Here is a 24493-nt window from a genome sequence, read left to right as displayed (position 1 = left end):
GAGAAAAAGTAGAAAGAGAGAAGAGGGAGGAGAGAAGAGAGAATGAGAACATGAAGTTCAAATATCCAATAAGAAAAGGAAGGCTAAATAAAATGATGTCTGAAAAGGGCAAACACAGAGAACACAGTCCACATCTCAGCACCAGTGGGTCCATTCTCACCAGGGTCAGTTGGCTCCTCAGGTGTCCCCTCCTCAGCGGTGACTTCCTCTACCTTCACCAAGGGTGTTCTGCCCTTTACCGGAGGCTCACCGACAACCTTCTTCTCGGGGTCTTTTTTCTCAGACTCCACTTTGACTTCTCTCTTGACAGGGCGGATGTTGCCGGGGGATGAGTGATGGGCCTGAGCGGAAGCAGCTTTGGCTGAGCCAGGAGGCAAGGAGGATGCTGGTCGGGGTGTGCCAGGCAGATGAGGCATGGACTTGGATGGAAGCCTGGGCAAGAAATGACAAGGACGATGAGTGTGTCAGGACGGGCTTACCAGAACCAGAGCACCCACAAGTGGGCGCAGATGCTTCAGATGTGAGTATTTTTCTGTATATGATAAATGCAGAAAGGAGCCCCTAAAGAGGCCTGTTCCTTTTCCCTTTTGCTTACAGGAAGCTTGTTATTACTTAAGCCAAAGGCAAATGAGTGAGCATGGCGGACACTAAGGACAGATGCTAATTCTCCACTGTGAGCACTCCCACTGTGAGCGCTCCCACTGTGAGCACTCCCACCAGCATCCTCCAGGACACTCACCAAAGGCGGGCCGGAGCTGGAGCTCTTGCCTTGGGATTAGATGGAGACAGGGCCCTTCTGAAGCCGGAGGAGAAGTGGAAGGGGCTGTGTTCTCTTTCCCGCTCTCTTTTATGGCTCTGGGTTCAGAAAAACTCAATAATTAAAATTTTTGAGTGACATAATCATACTCAATAATATCCAACAACGAGCTGCTAACCATCTAGTATTTTAAAGGATTTAAGACAATTTCTAAACCACCTCTCCTCTCTCTCTCCCCCTCCCCCCTCCCCCCCCCCACACTCAGGAAAAGACCTGTTAGCTCACAGTTGAACATCATAACTGGATTAACACGGATGACATGAATGAAGTAGATTCAGATGGATGATTCAGATTGTTTTTGTCAAAAAGGAAGGATTTAGAGGGAGTAAAAGAAAGGGGGAAATGACATAATTACATCATAATCTCAAAGAAAGAGAGAGAGAGAAAATAAAGAAAAACTTTTAAAAAGCACCTATACTTCCTGTCTAAAATTCCCTGGAATGAATCTACCTTGTCTCTTACGTGTGTTAAAATGAAAGTCATTTCTTTTCATTGTTAATTTTTAATTTTTCTTTTTGCCATACTGGGGATTGAACTCCAGGCTTCATGCAAGCAAGGCAAGTGCTGAACCACTGAGCCACACTGCCAGTCTGTCTGTCTGTCTGTCTCTCAAAAGAAAAAAAACCTGTTAAGCACAACATCTACTTTTTTATTCTTTAGTACTTTTCTTCTTTTACTCTGGAAAATATTATTGCTAAGTTGTTAAAAAAAAAAGTTTGTGCCGGACAGTGGTGGCATATGCCTTTAACCTAGGAGGCGAGGCAGGTGGATCTCTGTGAGTTTGGGGCCAGCCTTGTCTACAAAGCATGTTCTAAGACATCTAGGGCTGTTATACTGTTATAAAGAGAAACTTTGTCTCAGAAAAACAAAACAACAAAACAACAACAAAAGAAAAGAAAAAGGTTTACATGCCTGTTATTTCAGACACATAGTCCCCTTTTCTGTGGCTATTGTAGACAAGTCCTTATATAAGGCTGTCAGTCTCCCCAAGGAAAGTGGGGCTAGGGTGAGGGCGTTTAGGCTACTCTTCCCTAGAAAGAGATCTAACAGTGAGCTAACACATCAGCCCTCCCTGATGGCTGACTAAGAAGTCAGCCAGAGATCTAGTCTACCACACAAAGAGAAGCCAGGAGAAGCACTGTGAGGGGCTAAAGTTAACAGGGAATAGGCAGAGGTGAAGGGTATGAGGAGGGGACGGGGAAGCCTAGACAAGTGTCTGAAGAATCTCAAGCTGAGGGAGAGAGGATGGAAGAGGGAAGGAACAAAGGAGGGAAAACGATAGAAAAACTGAAGGATCTGAGACTGCGACCTGTTATGGGTGGCAGGGAGGCTGCCTGGACACCTCTGTGGAAAAGGGACCAGGCAGAGAAGGCCCAGCTAGGAGCTGCCCATGCCCCTCCTCTTCTTTCCCCGTAAGGGACAGTTGCAATGCTCCTCCCCTTCACCTCTGATGTTCCTTGCAATTGCTCTCCTACCTGCCTGAGTATCGCCCTAGCTCACTGACTGGGCTGCATGAACTATTTCCACTGTCTCTGTTGAATTCCTACCACAGAAGAACTGAAGGCAAAAGGGACCCTCTCCATGGGGTGGGCGCCAGTTCTATAGCCCCCTCTACCCCATCTTGAATTCCCAAAGGGGGTGAGGTGGGGCCTTGAAGGGCATCTGTTGTCTCTGGGTGGTAAAAGCAGCAGCCCCCAGATGGGTCCCTCCTGAGTAGCACACAGAAGCCGGCAGGTATGAGCCAGCAGGTATGAGCCTCCAGGAGTCCAGAACTAGGATGGAAGGCCCACCTTTCTTCCTAAGGGAAGTGCTCAAGTACCAAGTCAAGTCCTTTCTTCCTCCTTTAAACATACGTTTACTTATTGGCTTCTTACTTTGTGAGGTTCCTGGGCACGGAACTTACATCACCATGCTTGCCAGCAAGTGCCTTTATCTGCTGCTCGCTCATTTCTTGGTTCGTGTGTGTGTGTGTGTGTGTGTGTGTGTGTGTGTGTGTGTGTATTTTTGAGATAGGATCTCTCTGTGATGTAGCTCTGACTGTCCCGAAACTCACTATATAGATCAGGGTAGCTTTGAACTCACAGAGATCCACCTGCCTCTGCCTCCCAAGCACTGGCATTAAAGGCGTGTGCCACTATGAGCAGCTTGTAAAAATATTTTGATTTGGCTTAAATCAGATCAAGGAGAGCAGAGTGGCAAGTCAAAAAGGGCAGCACGATGTGGGGAATTTGGGGCTTTCTGATCATCTGGGTTTTCTGAGTCAGGGCCGGGGGAAATGAGTAATGTCCTTGACAATCTTTTCCTCAAGGCAATAAGGAGCTGCTGACTTCCTTCCGGCTCCTTAACCACCAGGAGCTGTGAGAGCCCACACTGGGGATTGATCCTTCCCTTTCCAATTCTTCTGTTGCTCTTACATCGGGCCACCTGTCTGGGCAGCACACACAAACTCCTGGTTTTAATCCTGGTGTGAGTCTCCACAATCTTTCCTCTGAACCCGCTCCACAACGCTGAGAACACACACACGCTGCTCAAACCTGGTTGATGACCAACACGCAGGGACTTTACTGTCTGCAAAAGAACAACCCTGAACTCTCCTATTTCCTGATTTTAAGATATATTCCAAAGTGGTAACCGTTACAACAGTAGGGTACTGGGATATATAACCAGGCACGTAGACCAATAGACGATTAAGATTCTAGAGACTGTAGAGCCCAGACCACTCAACAGGAAAGAACAGTCTTCAGCAAATGGCAGCAAAGTAGCAGGAAAAACAATGAAACTGTACCCTTTATACAGCACACAAACATGAACTCAAAATGGATAAAGATGCAAATGTGAGTCTTGAACCTGTGAAAAGGGGCTCATAACTAGAAAAAGTTTCATGCCATGGGACTTGTTACTAATTTACCCAAAGCAAGGCAACAAATGAACATCAGAAAAATTGCTGTAGGTCAAAGTCACAAAAGACTGAACAGGTGACCTATGCTACAGAAGAACACACTTGGAAAGCCTACCTGATTCAGAGCCACTGTCTGGAATAAATAAAGAACTCCCACAATGCAACAATCCATTATCTGATTTCAAATGGACTTGGGCTGGGGGTCAGTGGAAAAGCAACTCCCTTGCACATGCAAGGCTCTGACTTGGATCATCAGCAACACCCACGTACAAACACAAACGGTTTAGTAAACATCTCTCTAAATGCATACACCAACTGCCAGTATGTCTCTGAAAAAATGTGCCATGCTACTGATCACTAGAGATGGAAATCAAAATCATAATGAGATGTCACTCACATAGACTAGATTCGATATTATAAGGACAAAAACGGGAAATAGGAAGTATTGGCAAGGATACGGAGAACCTGGAGTCCTGTAGCGTGATTGGTAGGAATGGGAAATGGTAGTCACTATGCAGAACACTGTGGTGCTTCTTCAAAACTAATACAGAATTGAGGGGATTCTACAACTCTAGCCTTGGTGTGAGCATGTGTGTGTGCGTGTGTGTGTGTGTGTGTGTGTGTGTGTGTGTGCTGGGGTTGATGACAATCAGTCTGCCTTCTGTTTTAAGATGGGGTCTCCTACTGCACCTGGAACTTGCCATTTCACCTAGACTGGCTAGGCAGTGTCTATCTAGCCTATGTCTGTGCCCCAGAGCTGAGGTTACAGCGGCATAAGGCCCCTCTTGTCTTTTATGTTGGTCTGGACTCAAGTCTTCATACTTGCACAGCAAGCACCTCAACCATCACGCCATATCCTAGCCCATGCACACATGCTTTTAAAAAATTAATTTTTCAGTTCATTTACATCATTAGCTGCTTTCCAGATATTCAATATAGACAATCAGTACTGGATTCCATGGTGCAGAACTAGAAGTCATTTTTCTGACACTAGTATTCTCCTAAATATTTGATTGTATAGCGGTGAAAAGTCTGATCACACAGAGAGGAGGTATTAACGCAGAACCAGAAGGGTCGAGAGGTGACCCTTCATTCGTCAGTCACAGTCAACCGTCAACCTTACTTTCTAAAAGCGCTGAGTCTTGTCCATCCGTAAACGAGCACCAACTGTTCTGCTTCGCTACCACCCTTTGTCCACAGCCTGGATCTCCACAGCTAAAGAAGTGAAACTTCACAGACGTCAAAAGTAGGCTCAGCTCACCTTTGGCTACAGGGCCAAAAGCCTGTCTGAGTTATGAATCAAACTCTAATGAGAAACTTTGCTGTAGGTAAAATCATCAAGTTCTCACAACTCTCAAATCCACCTCTAAGCAAAACCCGCCAAAGATCAGACTTTGCTGTCTGGCTAGTTTTTTTTTTTTTTTCCCCAAAGGTTCCAGCCTCTCATGACGAGGTCATACTTTTATCCTGCCAGACATGCAATGACATGTGGTGACTGGGGACTCATTATGACTCAAGTCCAGGGTTCAATGCCATAGAACAACATATTTCCAACCACAGCAAATAGGCACGCAGTTTAAACAAGGATGAGGATGGATTCCCAGAGACACACAAATGAGCTCACTTCATTTACAGCAGCATCAGCCAACCATGTGTCCAGTTCCCTTGTCAGGAGTAACAAGTACGCATACCATCCTTCACTTCACAAACCTGCAGTGTACAGCTCACTAGCCTTTCAAGAGGCGCCTACTGAACCAAGAATGCTTCCAGACACTTCTCCTCACCACATTTTAAGACACAGGCTTTGACAGGAATAGACAGACATCCATATCTGGTTCTGAGTGAGCCAGCACCTACAGAGTAAAGCCAGTGTCTGGAGATGGTTGGGAAAAATGGTCAGGGCAGCAGGCCAGGCCCACTCCCCTGCAAAGGCGACTTGGTTTGTGACTTTCAAAAGGTATCCTAAGCACTTATTTACAGAGATGGCCCAGCGGAACAGACTTGCCACGCATTTGTTCTCGTGCAAAGAACAGTTTCATCCTCCAGTTTAAATGTGTAGGGAGAAGCAAATCACCAAGTGAGAGGCAGTGATGGGCTGGAGCGCACAGCCAGTTGGGTTTAGAACGGGCAGGATGGTGTGCCGCAGTCATATCTGATCTTGTTCCCAGAGCACACCTTAGGGCACAGCCCGCTCTGCACAGAGACAGAGCAACTCCCAGACACCAGCTTCTCCACACGCTACTCACCGCTAATCCGTGAGTGGTCCTCCTTCGTGCGGAGCCCTCGGGCGGAGTTACAAAGAGTTTTGGCCGATCCACGGGATTTCTAGAGTGTGGAGCTTTGAAGGGCGTGATGATGGGGCTGCAAGACGCTGAACGAGGACAAATGGGGGTGACTAGAGTGCAGAGGAATGGTTTTACACACAAGAGTGCCAGAGGAGCAGGTGAAGAAAGCCAGAGGCAGGTTCAGGAGGAGGAGCAGAGCGGAGACGGAGAGAAAAGTAGAGAGAAGATGTTACTACCTAACGGCACCCGGCCCATGTTCCTCAGCTCTCCGTATACATGTGAGTCTGTGAGGTGCCTAAATAAAAGACCTGGAATACAATGCTACTTGTCTGTTTCAGTTATGACTAAAGACACAGACACAACCCAGTATTTGTGGACAGTAGCAGCCGTGTTTGATTATGAACCAATGGTTCTGCTACGACCCTGTATCAGTGATGCCATTTTTATATGGTGGCTGGTGGATGAACAGACCTTTCCTAGTTATGTCTAAAGTGGAATGAGGAAGCATGGAGGCAGGAAAGCCTCAGGAGCCAAGTTCAGGAGCCGTGAGGGAAAGTGACAGAGATTTAAAATGTCAACTGACCAAGTCTTTCCAGGTGTTTAGAATTGTTACAGGGACAGCTAATCATAGCCAGAAAAAAAATTGATTTATTCATTTAAAGGCAAGCTGATACATACTTCTGCTCCACACCCCCCAAAACCAAGGCATAGAAAATATAGGGAGACAGGATGCAATTATTTAAAATGGCAAGAATGTTACTGTTAGGATGGCCACCACTGTGCCTGAGACAAAGTAAGAAAGAAAAATAAAATGGGAGGAAAACAATTAGGAGCATACACAGAAAAATGTTGTGGGACAATGGTCTGTACCCTGTCACTTGTATTTTAAATAAACACTGATTGCCAGTAGCCAGGCAGGAAGTAGAGGCGGGGCCACCAGGCAGGAAGTAGAGGCAGGGCGAGGAGAATACTGGGAAGAGGAAAGAGGCAGTCTGCAGTCGTCACCAAGACAGAGAGGAAGCCAGACACAGAGCAAGCAAGATGTGACTGCCTCGCCGAAAAAGGTACCAAGCCACGTGGCTAGCACAGACAAGAATTATGGGCTAACATAAGTTATAAGAGTTAATAAGAAGCCTGAGATACTAGGCCAATCAGTTTATATTTAATATAGACCTTGTGCAATTTCTTTGGGACTTAATGCCTGTGGGAACCGGGTGGGACAGGACCCTCAGTCAACATAAAGATGACACCATGTCTCTGATAAAACAACTAGAGGACATATATTTACATGCATCATTCCAAATGGAAATCTTCATAAAAACCAGAAGCTTTTAATCTCATTAAATATAACCTATTATCAATGCAACAGGCAATGATAACATAGAGAAAGTACCACTAGATAGTCAATTCAAAGTTTATATTCTGTTTCTTGCTAAAATCAATTACTGAACGGTAGCAACAAAATAAATTTAAAAAAAAAAGAATAGAAGAGCCATAAAATAAAGAGCCAATCTACAGATAAAAGCACCCCAACTGAGCATAACGCAGAGGGAAGGGGGCCAGGAGGGAAGCAATGAGTGGACATGAAACGGTGTGGGGAAGACTGGAGGGGAGTGAAAGAATTGCCAAGAGTCAGTGCTAACAGAAACGGCAGAGAAAGACAAGTTCCAGCTTTGGAGCAAGACAACACACAGCATGGATTCAGAAGCATGGTGGCCACACACTATGGAGGGTCCACAAAATGGTGGACAACAGCCTGGAAGGTTCAATAGGCTGAGGACTGCTTTCGTGGCGTGCAAAGGAGTATGGAATTCATGGCGTAAGACAGACTGTCTTGAGATGCTGCACCTTTTCCTTCAGAAATCCCCCAGATGAAGTGTGAGTGCCAAGAGGGGGAGGCCAACACCCTTGAGATTCTCCAAGCGGTCTGGTGAAACATGAGCCAGGGCACTGATCTCCAGAACGAGGTGCTGAGATGCCCAGATCTGCAGTCTGGCCTCAAGAGCTGACACTTGTTAGCTCACTGGGCACTACAGAGGAGAGTTACTATAAAATTACCAAGCGGTTTGTTTGTGCAGCAGACTAATGGGAATGAAGAGACAGCATTTTTAAAGGGGAAGAAGGCTTGCAGTTTCCTTTGTGCAAAGGATGAGGGCTGCTAGGCCTGTTCCAGACCCACCAACTGCGCCGACAGAGTCAGGAAATCTAAACCCTGTCATCAGGACAGAGATGTTACTCAAAGCCTGTACTGATGGTTCATACCAACTGAATACATTACCCTCGCTTTTCATTAACTTCATTGATCCATTCAGACCGAGTCTACATTGTAAAAAGTTTGACTGTAACAGCCAGGATTAGGTATGTTCAATATTGTTTCCAATGAATGTAACAAGCAAGTGAATTCAATCAGCCTTCTCAGCTCTTCAGGGCTCAGAAGGTTCCAGCTCGTAGGTTACCTTAGCAAGTCTGGCATGGGAGAAGCTGCCACAGTAAGAAACTACGTGCTTAAGTTGTAGGCGTGTGCTGATTTATTTCCAAGTCTGCATAGCAGTATTAACTGTTAAATTATATCTACTACCCTTGGTCATCTGTTGAGATGCGGGGGCAGACAGAAAAGCAGGTAACTGATACTGTTTTTCTGCCCATCCTACAGACAGATGGAGACCATGAGATCACAGCGAGGGGCGTCATCTGCCTGCCTGGCGTCTGGTGTCCAGATAAGAAGCTGAGGTGGATGCGAAGAGGAAACAATGCCAGCAGCACAAAGCCAACACCAACAGAGGGAAGCACACATCAGGGTGATGGAGGCGGGGTTAGAGGAACGTGGGAAGAGCAGAGAGGCTTCGGAAGGAGGACTTTACCTCACCAGAAAGTTGGGCCTGGACGGCTTTACCTGTGTCTCCAGACAAGGCAGCTGTGCTTTTACTCCTGGCCAGGAACGAATGTGTGGGCGTCAGCAGTCTGTTTACTACGCTGCTCTCCCAGGGGCTGAGCTGCAGGCGGCGAGCTAAAGGTCACCACATAAGCAAGATGTTAGCAACATTGTTTCTAGGGCCAGGGGCATGCAGAATATCATACTCAATACCTCCATAGTCTGGATCTTTGAGACAGCCCAGACTTTCCAGGGAGCACATGTGATCATGAGTCAGGGCAAAGGATCCCACCAGAGGGGAGAAGCTATACCATGAGCACTGTCTTAGCTCTAAAGGGGCAGTTGGAGTGGAGTTTGCTCATCACCCTTGTTAAGAAACAATAGGTCTTGAAATGGAAATACCATTTCAGCTATGGATCTGCTACTATCAAGAACTGAGTGCACCTATCTAATGGGCATCACGGTGGGCAGCAGAGATGGGTAATGACACAGGGTTTCCTGGACATCTCAAATGACCAGCCTCACTGGAGCTAGCAAGTAAGGACTAGATTTACACACAGGACTATGCGGGCTCTGTTAAACTATGATGGGTTGCCCCGAATTGTTTAGGGTAATTGGGGAGGTGAAAGAAGGCTCATGCAAAGGTCTGTATGGGGTTCTTTTGACCTTTCCACTCAGCAAGCCAGGCTCTTTCAGGTCCCTGTTTGGCACAATATAAAACTTTCGGCTGAGGATCAAGGCTAAAGCTGGAGGAAGACAAAATTAGGCAGAAACTCCAAAGTCCAATATTGTTATACACCTGAAGACTATTGGTGACGTCTGAACAACTTAGAAAACAAACTTAAAACAACACGATGACGTATGGGTCCCAGACTACCCGGATTTGGCAAGGCCGTGGTTAGAAAATGCATGCCAGTTAGGAATTTGTTTACACTGTTAGCATCTAGTGATGGCGCGCCAATACACACAAGGTCTGCTCGCGAGGTGCCAGTGAAGAAGCTCGCAAGTTGCCACAGGAGCCACTCACTGCAAGAGAACCATCACCGCACTCTTCCGGACGGCCGCTCTGTGTGGCTCAGGAAAGTCTCTACATGCCATTTCCTAGAGGGAGGGCACTTCAAACTCGGGGGAATGTGGTTTAGCTTATAAAACCCATATACTGCTAAACACTGCTACCCTCAACACAGTTGCTTCCGCCCCGGGAGAACCAAGCTCCAGGAAGTCTTTTAACCACACAACTTTATTTTAAGAGTGATTTTGTAATCAAAGCTTTAGTTCATTTAATAATTAATGACTTTTCCATTAGATTTCCTGTTGATTAGGAGAATCTTTACGGTTATTATTTGTTTTTTGTTTTTTTTAATTTTTGAGACAAGGTCGCACTCTGTAGGTGGCCTCGAACTCATGGCATTCTGCCTCTGTCACCCAAGGGCTGGGATTACAGGTTTGGACCACTACACTTGGCGTCCATGGTTACATATTTTCTAGCATTAAGATTTATTAAAACCGCAAAGGCAGCAGTGAAAGTTAACATAGGGCACCATGGATAAACTGAAGAAAACCTTCAACAGAACTATATGTTCAACCAATGCAGAAGGGAAAGAAAGAACGGGTGTCCTTCTCCAGATAAGTTATAGGGTGACAGAGGTGCAGAACTGAAGAGATGAGTAAGCCCTGAAGACACGCTTTTTTCTTTTCTCCCTTGAAGACTCGACTACTTGGCACGAGTGAGTCTTCAGGCATCAACTATCACTTCTACTACACTCACGACTGATGGACAGGAGAGGGGAGAGGTTAAGATTTTAGTACAAGTCTGTAGAGAATAGCGTTCTTCTTGTTTAATGTAGGCTTCCTGATCTGGAGACCGAAATGCCGAGGGAGGTTCGCATGGTGGGACTGGCTGGCATGGCTCCTATTTACGCACCGGCACGAGATGCTGACCGCTGCCAGCACAGAGCACTCAGATCAGGGGAGGCCAACTCAGGGGATGCATTCCAGCCCGTGGCGTGTAAATCACGCTACAACGTGTCTCCCAGAGCACAAAGTCACTGCTGGGTTTCGGGTCATGGGTGCCAAGCAGAAGTTGTATAGATGTTGTTAGATCCTGACTGCAGGCATCAGAAGAACACCTCTGTGCGACCTGAAACTTTCCATACATGTTGCCATTAACTTGATTAGAGCAAGAATGAAAAAAGCATGATTCTGGGCAGAATTTATCTGCAATCTATCACTATGTACTATGATACTGATTCACAGTGAGAACGTATTGTCTCGTTTCTATTTACTTACTTATTCTGGAGACAAGTTCTCAGTCCACAGGCCAGGGAGCCATGATCCTTCCTCCTGTCTCAGCCTCCTACGTGATGGATTAGGCTTTTACCACCACACCGGAAACTGTCTAGACTCATTTTAGCTAAGAGGAGACAGTTTTAAGCTCCCTCTTTTTAAGCTCCCTGTTTTTCCTTCTTGAGAAAAATCTGGTTAAGTGGGTGGCGTTAAAGATGAGGTTATGCACCTTTAATGTAAATTTCCAAATGGCAACATCATCTCTGTTGCAGAACTTCTAGTGGCAATCAATGAGAAATCACATGCTTATCAGCCCATGTGGCACTATATTCAGATATAAAATAAAAGTATTTTCTTCTTCCTCCTCTCTGTGTGCACCTGATTCATAGATGTGTGTATGCAGGTGTAAGCACATGTTTACCTGGGTGCAGGTGGAGGCCATGTGTCAAGTAGTATCCTCACCAACTGCTGCCCATCTTATTTTAAAAAATGGTTTATTATTTTTTAATTACATTTATGTGTGTATATCTGTGAATGAATGCTGTGTGTGTGTGTGTGTGTGTGTGTGTGTGTGTGTGGTCACAGAGGCCAGAAGAGGGCATTGGAAGCCCCGGAGCTGGAGCTACAGTCACATCTAAGCCACTTGACAGGGATGCTGGGAACTGAACTCATCAACAGCAAGTGCTCTTAAATGATGAGCATCTCTCTCCTCTCACATGGGTTTTCTGAGACTCGGTCCTCAACTTGGAGCTTACTCATTAATCCAGCCAGACTCAGCAAGTCCTAAGGATCTGCCTGCCTAACTCTGGGGGACTGGGATTACAGGTGAGTCCTGCCATGTCTGGATCTACTTTTTAAATTTTAGTTAACTTAATTCATTATTTTTTTTTCCAAGAAAGGATCTCACTATGTAGCTCTAGCTGTCCTGGAACTCATTATGTAGACCAGGCTGGCCTTGAACTCACAGAGATCCACTTGCCTCTCAAGTACTGGGGTTAGAGGTGTGCATCACCACGGTTGCCTTTGCCTGGATTTTTTTTTTTTTTTGAGACAGGGTTTCTCTGTAGCTTTGGAGCCTGTCCTGGCACTCACTCTGTAGACCAGGCTGGCCTCGAACTCACAGAGATCCGCATGCCCCTGCCTCCCGAAAGGCCTGGATTTTTAAAGTAGGTTCTGAAGGATCTCACTCAGATCCTGAGGCCGGTGTGCTATTGTCATTCCCAGGGCCATCTCCTGATCCCCAAATCACAAATATTTTTAAAGGCAGTCACAGCCTCCATTGTGTTTGGCGTGTCTGGGAAAGTGGCTATTTACTAAGTAACCTGACAGTACTTCAGTACACTTTATGACCAATAGAGCTGTGCAGATCCTCTAGCCAACCATCAGTCCTGATCTTAGGGCTTCAGCTTTATATCAGCTTTAAGGCTACTGCTACAGGCCAGAGAAAGCTCAGGCTTTTTTTTTTTTTTGACATTCATAGATAAAAACTTCTAGTTGAATCTGATAAGATCTCTTTCTAGTGAGATAATAAAGCATAACTAATTTTCCAAAAAAAGCTATTTTTTTTTAATGGTTTATTGAGACAGGGTTTCCCTGTATAGCTTTGGAGCCTGTCCAGCAACTCACAGAGATCTGCCTGCCTCTGTCTCCTGAGTGCTGGGGATTAAAGTGTAGGTGGTAGTGCCACCTACCACCACCCGGTTTGAAAAGTAATCTTACTGAAGATTTTGTTTAACCAAAACAAACAAGCGAACAAAGCTTCCTATATCATGAGAGTCCCTTCCAGGCTAGTATGATCGGTTAGACCAAGAACTTTCTCCAGCGCCTCTGACAGGGGCAGGAGAGCAGAGCTGACTCCAGAGCTTTCCCTCTGATACGATCACTTTATTAACCTTCAACTCTGCAGCCCGGTGTCTAGATTCAAGGGCAGTTCCCTGGCTCCAGCCACAGACTAGTTATTGAGATCTTTTGGCCTTGGCATCCTAACCCTCCTTCCAGTTTACTCTTACACGGCAGTGCATGGCTGTAATCGCAGCACCGCGGGCAGAAGGACTAAAGCAGTTCAAGGCCAGCCTGGTCTACACGATGAATTCCAGACCAGTCACAACTACAGAACAGGAACAAAGAAAGCACGCATGGAGGCCACAGAGGTGAGAACTGCGGAGCCAAGGGGCAGCTGCATGGGAGGGGCTGCTAATCTTAGCTCTAATCCCTCTCCATAAACATTACCAAGACAGTCATTACAAGTTAGATTCTCAAACTCTGAGGTGCTCAATCAACCCAAACAGAATAGATAGATGGGCTACCCAATGGATCTTAATTCCCAAACCACATTACTTTAAGAAAATCCAATCAGATACATCATGTAGAGTGTTTAAACATAATTTTATTTCTAAATGATGCAGAATTCAGTACTTTGAATCCTCAGAGACAGGACAGGGCATCATCCTGTTTATATCCTGTGTCCTTACTCTCCACTTTACCTGGGACTGGTGGAGGCAGGAAAACAAGGCATAACTTGAGAGTATTATAAATCCTCATCTGTGGTTTGTCTCAGACCTAGGTCCACAGAAGGGTGACACTAATGTGCTGGGTAAGTGACCACTTCAAAGGAAAGGGACATGGACAGACAGCTGGAGGAAGGACATCCAACTGTATCTGCATCTTATCTTCTACTAAGGGAATGAGCTCGAAACACAAGTCCACCCTTCCCTGAGCGCACTCGCTCTCATCTGCATATTTATGAAGGAAAATTTAATTAACAATAAATTAACATGGATAGCCCCTAAAACTTGATTACATGCTAATACCAACGCTTTAGGGAAATTTAGCTTAAAAAAGGAACAGTTTGCTTAAAAAAGTAGACAAGAATAAGAAATTATTCAAACATTTACCAATTTATAAAATAATAGCAACATTCATATAATATTATATATTACAATGGTACCATAACAATACAAAATACATGAACTGACATACACACAGAACATGCACACATTACAGTCTTATTAAAGATTAAGGCAGGACACTTTCCAGTTTCTTAAAAATGTACTCAATACAAAAAAAATGTACTCAAAACTACCATATTTTGTTATTTTTGAAAGTATGTGCTTTTTTATTACACAATAATTCTTTAGTTTTATTTAAAATCATCTCAGTTATTAAAACAAGGAGCTTCTCTTAAAAGCCTGATTGTTTCTTTTATGATGTAAAATAAAACTTTCAGTTTATGAATAACTAAACATTCATGTACTGTAAATCCATAGGATGTATAAACATAAAACCCAGTTAAGACTTTGTCTGGGAGACCACGATCATTATTAACCTGTTCGGGAGGCAGCCATGGTGACGACAGCCTTAAAATTAGGTCAGTCGCTAAAGACTGAGATGAATGGACAGCAAACAACCAATCACGCATGTGAGGAACGCCGAAAGGAATGGCTGACCACACGAGAAACAGTTGGCAAAGTGAAACTCTGCCGTCATGAATCATTTAAAGTTTCCTTCGAAAGCTGGCACCTAGAACTCCCAACATAGGGATGATTGAAAGAAAGGAACTGTTCAGAACAAGATTATCTGCTTTCTGGCGGATAGGTGGGTGAGTTCATTTGCTACACGTTTGAAGGAAGCACCGCTCTGCACTGCTAAAAGCACCATTCGGCCGCCGCCTTCTACAACGAGAAACGCTCTCGTCGCAAGGCAAGTGACGCTCAGCCGCTTATTGCTTTTTTACTCTCAAGTTTTTTTCTTCCTATTTAAGAAAGGCAGGGAGAGCAACTTCAGATGCCAATTCCATTTGTACACATCCAGAAAAGAGAACATCAAGAAAGAAACAGAACAGGTTTTGTTTCCCTTTGGACTGTACCTCTATCTGGAGAGTTTAGCAAAGTTGCGGATGAGGACGAGAGCCGCTTGCTAATGACAGGATCAACATGTTTCGAGAGATTCATGGTGGAAACTGACCGCCTGTCTGGATCTAAAACAAACGGAGATAATGCTAATTGACAGCCGGCATGCGGGATTGCAATTGTTCAGCGGCGGAAGGAGAACAGGCCTGGAGGCATCAGCATTATTTCTAGGTCTTCCATAACAGCAGTGTTCTGAGTGGACATACTAAAGTCACTTAAAGGCTAGAAATAATATAAACCTTTAGTTCAGCAGTTTAAACACAAGCATGCTATTATAACATGAACTGATGAAGACAAACCCAAGGGCAAGGGTAAGAGGTGATGCAGGCCGACCATGAAGCAAAGACGCCTGGGACAGGGGCTGTGGGTGGGAAAATACACTGCAACCTGGGGTAAAATGCACACCAGGGCCTGCTGCTGGGTCCTGCCTAGATCCCAGCTAGCCCAGAGCAGTCCCTTTGAGGCCAGCCTGGGATCTTCGCGAACTCCCACTCCCTGACTTCACTTAGCCTGACCTGGCCTAGCCTCTGACTTCCTACGCCTCTGACCCCCAATTCAAGAGATTGTAGGTGCACACCACTTAGTTCAAGTCTGTCTGTCTGCCTGTTTCCTTTTCTCCCTCCTTCAGGCTTCCTGTTTCTTTTTCTCTCCTGGGGGTCGAACCTGTTGTTAGGTATGTTAGGTAAGGGAACTGTACCTGCAGCCCTAAGGCTGTCTTCAAACAGAAAATCAATAAACAAAAAGGGTCCAGTGGTTGGAGTTTGCCAACTGTGCCATGCTTCTGAGTTTGCGCCTTAGTACTGGGGGTGTGTGGCTCTAGACAGCAAAAGTGGAATCAGTGCATAAACCTGCCCAATAGAACTGGTAGCAATATAAATCAGAATTCTAAGTCAGTGAAGTATTATTGTTAAAATTATCGTGTAGTCAAATAATTTAAGAATGGCTTTGGGGTTCAAATCAGAAGGAAAATCGTCATTACGAAGGTAAAAAAATTTTTAAAATGAGTTCTGTTAATTTGTTATCAACACTGCAGAAACAAATCACAGCCTTACTCATTAGAGGTCATGCTGCTGGGATGGATGACACGAGGTAAAAATCTACCATCTCACTGCCCATCTGGCAGCAGCGCCTGGATGCTCTGACCTACAACGGCTGAAGTTAAAGAAGCAGCGCCATCTTTTCCCCTAGTGGCTAATGAAAGTACAACAGCATTCTCTAGCATCACCATTGCGCTGTTCCCACTGGTCTGAATAATCTGGGCAGTAAACATTTTTGATAAATTTTCCTATAGCATAGCCGTTTTGACGATTATCTATAATCTACTGGTAATAACTCATTAAAGAGATGTGACTTTTCAACTGAGATTACCTTTGATAGCTGGAATTGGACTGTTTTTAAAAAGAAAAAAAAATGACCTAACACGATTACTGTGACTTACATTTTCATTTCTCTGATGGGGTTTGGGCAATGAGGAGACATAGAGGATAGAGGGGAAACACCAACAGGACCACCCTGAGGATGAATGTGGTGTGTGCTTGAGGAAGGATGAAAGCCGTGCCCGCGTGATTCGACGGCAGCATTTCCTGATGTTTATACTCTAAGCTTCAGCTGAGGGGAGCAGTATCTTTAGTAAGCCTAGCCTTTAGAATTTCTCAGTGGTTACTAAAAACACTCAGTTCTATTTCCTAGTAAGCAGAAAAAAAATGAGCTAGACAGTCTTTTATCCGCCATCTCACAGAGTGAGAATGTTGGCACCATGGAGGGATGCCATCGTGCGCCAGCTGAGACTTCCCATTCATTTCTCCTCCTCACTGAACAAAAATTTCACAAAAGGATTGGTGATTTTACAAATAAAATTGTTTTCATGGTAGCAAGCTGATGTCCAGGGGTCAGACAAGATGCTAACTTTAATGGGGACCATTTCTAGGCTTGGAGGGCTTGGCCTGATTAGCAAGATGTAGGAGCTGGCTTCGTACAGGTGCTGCCATGAAGTGAAGGTGCTAAAAGTGAGCAGAACTGGATGTCTCTCGACACCACAGCGGGTCATCCCAGTCTCTGAGACTTCATGAGTCCAGTCATTCCCCACACAAACGTCTCTTTTCTAATAGACCAGTAGTGTGCACCAGCCAGTCATCATAAACTGGATTTTACCTAACGGCTCCTAAGTGCATCACTGGCTTTCCTGCTCCGAATAGCAATGTAGAAAGCACGAATTAAGGCTGAGTAGACTTATTGTTTCTCAACGATGTTTGGCACTGTGTGACACAGCATTTCTGTCATGTAGACAGGAAGCATGAAGCTCAAAGAAAAACATGGTTATAAAAACATTTACGATGAGCATTTTTCTTCATGGGCTATCCATGAAAACTATTTCTAGATGAAGCATCGCATATAATAACCTTGTCATTTTTATGATGGCAGGTTTGGTGTGTCCTCCAGCACAGGTGGGAAAGAGGCATGGGGAAAACGTGCGTCTACGTTTGGTTCAGTGTCACGGGGAAATAAACGGTGGTTATACTTTCTGAACTTAAAACAAAATTAAAGGGTTATAAAAACAGTAATGAAAAAATACAGCAAACATGCAAACAATTCAATTACTCAGCTAAAAGTGAAGCTGTCTATAAGTATGTCGTATTGCTAGCTACAGGAGCTGTTAACAGGATGCGCTTTGGTTACAGGTGACTCGTAGCTAGAAGACATTTAAATAGGCTTTATTAAAAATGACTTCAAGAGAAAGAGGGATTATTTTAACACCTTAAAGTCACCGGAGTCATGACATCGCACTTAGGAAACACTGCCCATCTCAGATCTGGGTCCTTGCGAGGGACAGCGGGCATGCGTGATGACTACGGAGCTGGCGGTTCGGCTGTCCACGAACTGGTCCTAAGTCTGAGGGGCTACCAACAAAGCAGGCAGTCAGCACTTACAGGGGTGTCTGTACCAGATTCTCTAGTACCCCCCGAAGCTGTGACGTGCTGGTCCATCCCCCGCTAAATGGAGAAGGTGAAAAATGACTCAACAAAACCACCTGGGGACAGAGGTAAGGCGTGATTTAAAAAAAAAAAAGCATCAGACTCACATAAATGAAAACGAATCAACATACTACTATGTAGGAATAAAAGTGTATTGAATTTACAGTACAAAAATATTTCTCGTCTAAGACCCCTAGCATGCTCCTCCCCTTCGTCAGTGCTGCGTGTGTTAGCGTCAGGGTACACGTGCTCACGGAACTGACCCTGATTCAGCTACACTGCTGAGATTTTTCCCGAGGAGAAAGGGACATGGGTTAACTTATCCCTCAGCCACGAAGACCTTATGCAAACGGATCACTAACACAGTTCAGTCTTGAGTTTTAGAAATGCCCCATAGCTCTCCTCTCTAGCTGACTCTGCAACCCAAACAGAAAGGAGCTCGCGCGGAGGCAACGAGAGGTCCTTGGGTCTTACCTCCATCACTCTCGCACCCTCAGACAGCGGGAGCATCATTTAAATAGCATGGAATTGTTTCAGCAACCAGAGATTTGGGGAGTGGGGTGGGGAGCAAATGCACTTTTACTGTCCAGGAAAAAAAAAAACAAAACAAAACACAAAGAGGAGACTTGAGGTGGTATCTGTATTTACCTGTACTGTGGATGCTGTGGCTCCCATGGAGAGGGCCTCCCCATGACCACCGGTTATATTTCTGTCTCGGCTTCTGGCTCCTTTCCATTGTTCGTCGCACAACAGCTTCATGGCGCTCCTTATGTGGAACAGAAGAGCCAGCGGTTAGGTTTAGCTGGTTGAAGATTCTGCAACTTAAGGCAGAATAGTGAAGACTACCTAAATTCTTGCCCTCCTATATTGCTGTTCTAATCTGTTTCCTAACGTCTGTACTTTCTCTTTCTGCAACCATTAGTTCCTAGTTCAAAAGCTCTTGTGTATAACAGGTACTCAGATACTTCCCTCTGGGTGTGATGCTTTCCCCAACACAGAGAAAGGGCCATGGTAGTCAGGTCTTCACTTGGACTGATCCTCAGCATGTGTTTTTATTTACTTTTATACATGTTAGGTAGTGTCTTGTTAGCCTCAAACTTGTGATGCTCTTGGTTCAGCTTCCCGACTGCTAGGACTATAGGCATGTACCATTATGCCCCACTAAACTGGTGGGGTCTTTATTGCTGCTGCTGTTGTTCGGTGTGTGTGTGTGTGTGTGTGTGTGTGTGTGTGTGTGTGCGCGCGCGCGCGCGCTACAGAGATTCAAGGTGTGGGGGCCTTATGCATACTAGCAAGTGTTTGGTCCATGTCTATATACCCAGCCTCATATAGAGCCATACTTTAAAAATAGAATTCAGAAATTGAGGACACAATAATTTTTCTTTTCCCTCTACCCACAAGCGGAGTGAATACTAAGGAAAAGTTAGAAAGAACTCTTAAGAGTGGGAGGGCTCCAAGAAAGGAAAAGCCTTTTCTCTTTGAGGTCTGGTACGTAGCCTAGGCTAGCCTTGAACTTGTGGCAATCCTATCGCCTCTGACTTCTCAGTGTTGGGATTACAAACATGTTTCGCCTCACCTGACAAGGACTCATGGCTTCCTATGTTGTATAACCCCACGCAACTAAACTATTTTGAACATAACCCCCCCCCCCCTTTTTTTGAGAAACTTATAGAACACTTATTTAAGGTTTGAATGAGTGTTAAGTGAAGTACATATGTGGACATATTACCTGTGTGGAAATGTTTACAATGCTTACAAAGGAAACGTTTACCCTATGGGAGCCCACATAGGGATTTTAGCACGTCAGTACAGCTGAATAAAGGATCAATGAGTATCAGATGGGAACATGAGTACTCGGCGTTCCAGCAGCAACAATGACAACCAGTCATCTTCTCCTGTCCCCCCCTCCCTGTGCTGTGCTCCCCAACACCTGCAGTTATCTTTATGGCTGACGGCATGGCAACCACGCATCCCGTACTACGCATCCCGCACTACGGAAGCAGGGAAACCTTCCTCTACAGAGGGGTGTGGCCACACCTTGTCTTCCTCCAGCCTCTGTCTTCGCTTCTCCTCCACCGCAGCCCTCCTCCGCTCTTCCTTCAGCCGCTGGTCCTCCAGCTTCTTCCTCCGTGCTTCCAGGTGCCTTTCATAGTGCTGCCGGGCTCGCTCTTCTCTTTCTAACCAGACGATTTCTCGCGCAGCTTTGGGGGCAAACAGGGAGATCCAACACAGGCAAGCTTAGGACTTGAATAGTTAGCGCTGGGTAAGGAGTCCACACTGAACAAACGGGCTCTGTCAGTCTGTGAGGATCCAGCTTGGCCTTTGCTTTCTCACTACGTCAAGGAGGTTGCCCTGAATTCTGCTCTTTGGGAATACGTATAGCTCTCTGGTTTGTTGTGGTAGCTTTATAGCTTAGGCTGCATGCTGGCGCTGCTGAGGCTCTAGGATCAACAGTACCACGTCCCTATCTCTTTTTCAAAGGGCTGGCGACACAGCTCAGCATGGCAAAGCACTTGCCAATGCAAGCCCGATGACCCGAGTTGCATCCCTGGGGCCAACAGTGAAAGGAGAAAGCAGACTCTAACGTGGTCTCCTGACGTCCACATGTGTGCCTGCACGCTCCTCACACACACATTGCACACATACCACCATCACAACGGCAAATTAAAAAGTGCGACATCCTGCCAGGCACAGTGGCATACATCTGCAAACCCTGCACCTGGGAGGCTGAGGCAGGAGGATTACCAAGAGTTGAAGTAGAGCACATAATAAAACTCTGCTTCAGAAAGAGTCTATCCTCCAGCCTCTCTGTTCCTTCCCCCCTCCCCAACCCACCTCTCCTTACTTTTTCATTCCTTCCTTTTTACTTTTGCTTATTTTTTTTTTTTTTTTTGAGTTTATAGCCCAAGCTGGCTTGGAACTCACTATGTAGCCCAAGGTGGTTTTGAACTCATGACAATCCTCTGCCTTGGCTCCTAAACATTGAAATCAGAGGGGGAAGCCATCATGTCCAGTTATGACTACATTTCTTTCATCATAGCCTTGGTTCTCTGGAAGTACAAAGCAATGTGGAGAGAATTAGCTGAGAAGCAATGAATTAGGTGCCTCGCAGGTTCATCGCAGTTAATCAGCTAAGCCAGGAGAGAGATCAAGAGGCCGTTTTGGGCACTCAGGGAGCGCACAGTTTAGTTAGGTAATACCTAGACAGCACTGACTTCCTCTCAGGGCTGTTGGTGAGCCCATGGTGACACACAGAACCAGAACACTTGGTGGGGTGCCATGCTCTTGTATGGGTCCAACACATGGAAATAACGAGGCTGGGTGTTAATCCTGGAAACTCCTGTTCTAGTGCCACAGACAGCATTCAGCAAATAGGATACAGGTAAGGAAGAGAACTCAGAGTGTGCTCACAGGCTAGGTGGACACCCTAACTACACCCATCGCAGTCTGTTATGGTCCTGGTCCTTCTGAGCAGGTGGGGAACATCACTGCTGTATGAGGAACAGAATGGAGAACAAATGGATGTCGTCAACTTCTGCAACATGCACAGTTTTGCCTCTGTTTCATTTCTTTTCCTTTATTTTTGTGCTGGGGTCTGAACCCAGGGCCTTACACTCTACCATTAGCCTTAGCCTACAACCCCAACGTGAATTTCAAGTAAGGTGCAGAGCATTCCTAGTAACACTGGATAATGACACCACCAAGAGTCAAAATGGACAGGGATAAGAACATAGTATATATAATATGATATAAAAATAATATATTAATATTTTGAAATCTTGGGGAAATTATCTGATTTTTAAGTTAGAGAGAACGTCTACAACCATCTCTAATATATATGTATTATGCATGTGTGTTGCGTATATATAATTTATTTATTTGTTTTGAGATAGCATCTTGCTATGCATTTCAGGCTAGCTTGGAACTCACTCTATAACTCAGGCTGGCCTTTACCTCCCTGGTGCTGGAGTTTTATAGGCATGAACCATGCTTTGCTTTGTTTTCATTTGAAATGTGAAGGTTTGAATCTTAGGGCTGTGGATATAGATTGTTAGAAATCCTGCCTAACACACACAAGGCCTTAGGTTTAGTCTTTAACCTTTACAGTTTACTTCAACACTTGTTGTAATTGTGTAAATGCTAATAAATGCCTTTTTCTCTTTTTCTTTTTGGTTACTGCAAACAAACACGAAATAGTTCCTTGAAGGAGATGTCGCTTAATTCAGTTCATGGGCTCTAAGAAGGGGGCTGTGGGAAGGAAAAATAAGGGAATCTAGGGATGGAGAGTAAAATTATTTTACAGGACTTCGAGTATTCATGTAGGAAATATTTCACTCATTTCACTTAACGCAGTTGGAGATTTAGCCTAGTGGTAGGGTATGAATGTGAAGCTCTGGATTCAGATCCTAACACACACACACACACACACACAAAGAAAAGAGGCTGAGGCAACAACTATAGATGTTGCAGAAGTTAATGACTTTTGAAATGAAAAGAACATGGTAATTGCTAACAGCATCGCAAAGCACAGGGACCTTCCAAACTAAAGAGACCGAGATGAACAGTGTTGATCTGCATGAGAGCCACTTCCACTTCCACCCTGCTCAGTACCCGCTGTCTGCACAAGGAAAACAAAGGAGATGAAGTTTGTTTGTTTTAAAACATTTATTTAATGTGCATTGGTGTTTTGCCTGTGTGTATGTCTGTGTGAGGCTGTTGGGTCCTCTGGAACTAGATTTAGAGACAGTTGTGGGCTACCAGGTGGGTACTGAGAATTGAACTCAGGGCTTCTGGAAGAGTAATCATTGCTCTTAAACAGTGAGCCAGGATTTTTTAAAAATGCTACAAGAATCTGGGAATCCCAGTCCTTGGAGGCAGAGCAAGCCCATCTCCAGTTCAAGGTCAGACTGTGCTACACATTGAGACCTTGTTTCAAGTCCCACCATATTCCTCACCCTCTCCCCAAAATGGTAGAAGGAATAAAATCAATCCTATATTGATTGATTTTTTTTTTAAGATAGGCTACCCCTCCAATAACCAGATGTGCGGTTTAAAAGGTTCAGTGTGTAGCTCATTTCCCAGCAGCCTGCCCATCTAGAACGCAAGGCCCTGGAGCTGATCTCCAGCCTGCCAAGAAAAAGGAATAAGCGACAAAGAGCCATGAGACTATTGGAAATAAAAACGTAGTAGGTGAAAATGTTCTATACAAAGAAGGCTTGGAATTGAAACGAGAAGATCCAAAGAAGTTAAACGATGTTCCCAAGATCACGTGGTGCATCAGAACTAGAGCTGGGATCTTAATTCAGCTGATTCCACAGCTTGGAATCTGCCTGTATAGTCTCGCCTACCCTGAAGCAGAACCTGCTGTGGCTTGTCTTCTCTGTCAACCTCTGGGAATGCTGTGTGAAGTGTGAAGGCCCAGGCCCCTCCTCCGTGCTTCCCCTTCAGAAGTTTGACACAGGGAACTCGTTACCTTAGAAACAGCTCTCACATCCAGTGTGCTTTCATATCTGCTCCTCTCAATACACAAATCTAGAGAACCCGCCAGCTCCCCGAACCCTCACGGGTGCTACCTCTGTCCACCATCTCTCCCGCCTGGCAGTCTGACACTCAAGCCTCTTCCTGTCACAAGTCTCTCCTGAGCAGCAGTCTGGAGAGTTCCCCAGCTCCGTTCCAGACACTGTACCCACAGTGCCAGTCCCACGCCTGCCTACACTCACAATTCTAGTCTAGGGAATGGTTTAAAGCACGCCCTGGGGTCCATCCCTAGCACGGAGGTGAAAGAGCAGGAGGGAGGAAGGGAGGGGAAACTAAAGGACTCACAAGAAAGTGGCTTACTTTGATAAATGTAACTCAAGGCTTTCCCACTTATCATTTTTATATTTATTTATTTATTGGAGACAGGATTTCACTCTGTACCTTAAGCTGGCCTGGAAGTCACTAAAGTCAACTAAGCTGGCTTTGAGCTCAGGGTAATCCTTCTGCCTCAGTATCTCAAGTGCTGGGAAAAAACTGTCTTTCCCTTGACATGTAACTGAAGTATGCAGTGGAGAGCTGTCTGGCGTGGCCTTGCACCCACCAACAGCCCACAACACTGTCTCTTGTGTGAGAAGTCCCCACTCGGCCTGTTTCCCTGTGCCTGAAGGCTAATGGACTGAGGTGCCGGAACAGCAGTTTACATGTGTGGAACCCTAGAACATTCCCCGTGTGTGTGGGGAGGAGGACTTGAGATAAGGAAAAAAGAAAGTTCCCAGAAATTCTAATCTGTATTTAGCCTCTGCTTGACCAATGGCTGTCCTTGGAACTTCTGGTTATTATCCCAACCCTAATCTCAGACACACCTCACAGAATGGTAGCATTGTCCTCTACTGGCTGTCTCACAAAGCCCTCCCAGCAACCACAGACACCCCTCTATCTGCTATTCCTTAGCTAAAAAGAATCCCAACTTAGAGTG

General features: G+C 45.2%; 1 protein-coding gene across 5 annotated transcripts in view; it reads right to left on the bottom strand.

Annotated features, from left to right (window-relative positions):
- The window catches only part of Map7 (microtubule associated protein 7), a 136355-nt gene that overhangs the window by 13384 nt on the left and 98478 nt on the right, over nucleotides 1-24493 (bottom strand). For 4 of the 5 annotated variants that reach the window (XM_041654763.1, XM_041654759.1, XM_041654760.1 and 1 more), the window contains 7 exons: nucleotides 20077-20240; nucleotides 18688-18805; nucleotides 15025-15135; nucleotides 8895-9008; nucleotides 5963-6111; nucleotides 740-855; nucleotides 161-432 (listed from right to left, as the gene is read on the bottom strand). In XM_041654763.1, coding sequence (XP_041510697.1) covers nucleotides 161-432; nucleotides 740-855; nucleotides 5963-6111; nucleotides 8895-9008; nucleotides 15025-15135; nucleotides 18688-18805; nucleotides 20077-20240 — 1044 coding nt within the window. The remainder of the gene's footprint in view (nucleotides 1-160; nucleotides 433-739; nucleotides 856-5962; nucleotides 6112-8894; nucleotides 9009-15024; nucleotides 15136-18687; nucleotides 18806-20076; nucleotides 20241-24493) is intronic. The other variant, XM_041654762.1, reaches the window with a different exon arrangement.

The sequence above is a fragment of the Microtus oregoni genome, unplaced genomic scaffold, assembly GCF_018167655.1.
Source record: "Microtus oregoni isolate MIOR12 unplaced genomic scaffold, Mior012 000006F_ref0000085, whole genome shotgun sequence".
NCBI classification, from domain to species: Eukaryota; Metazoa; Chordata; class Mammalia; order Rodentia; family Cricetidae; genus Microtus; species Microtus oregoni.
This window is presented reverse-complemented; position numbering and strand designations above follow the sequence as displayed.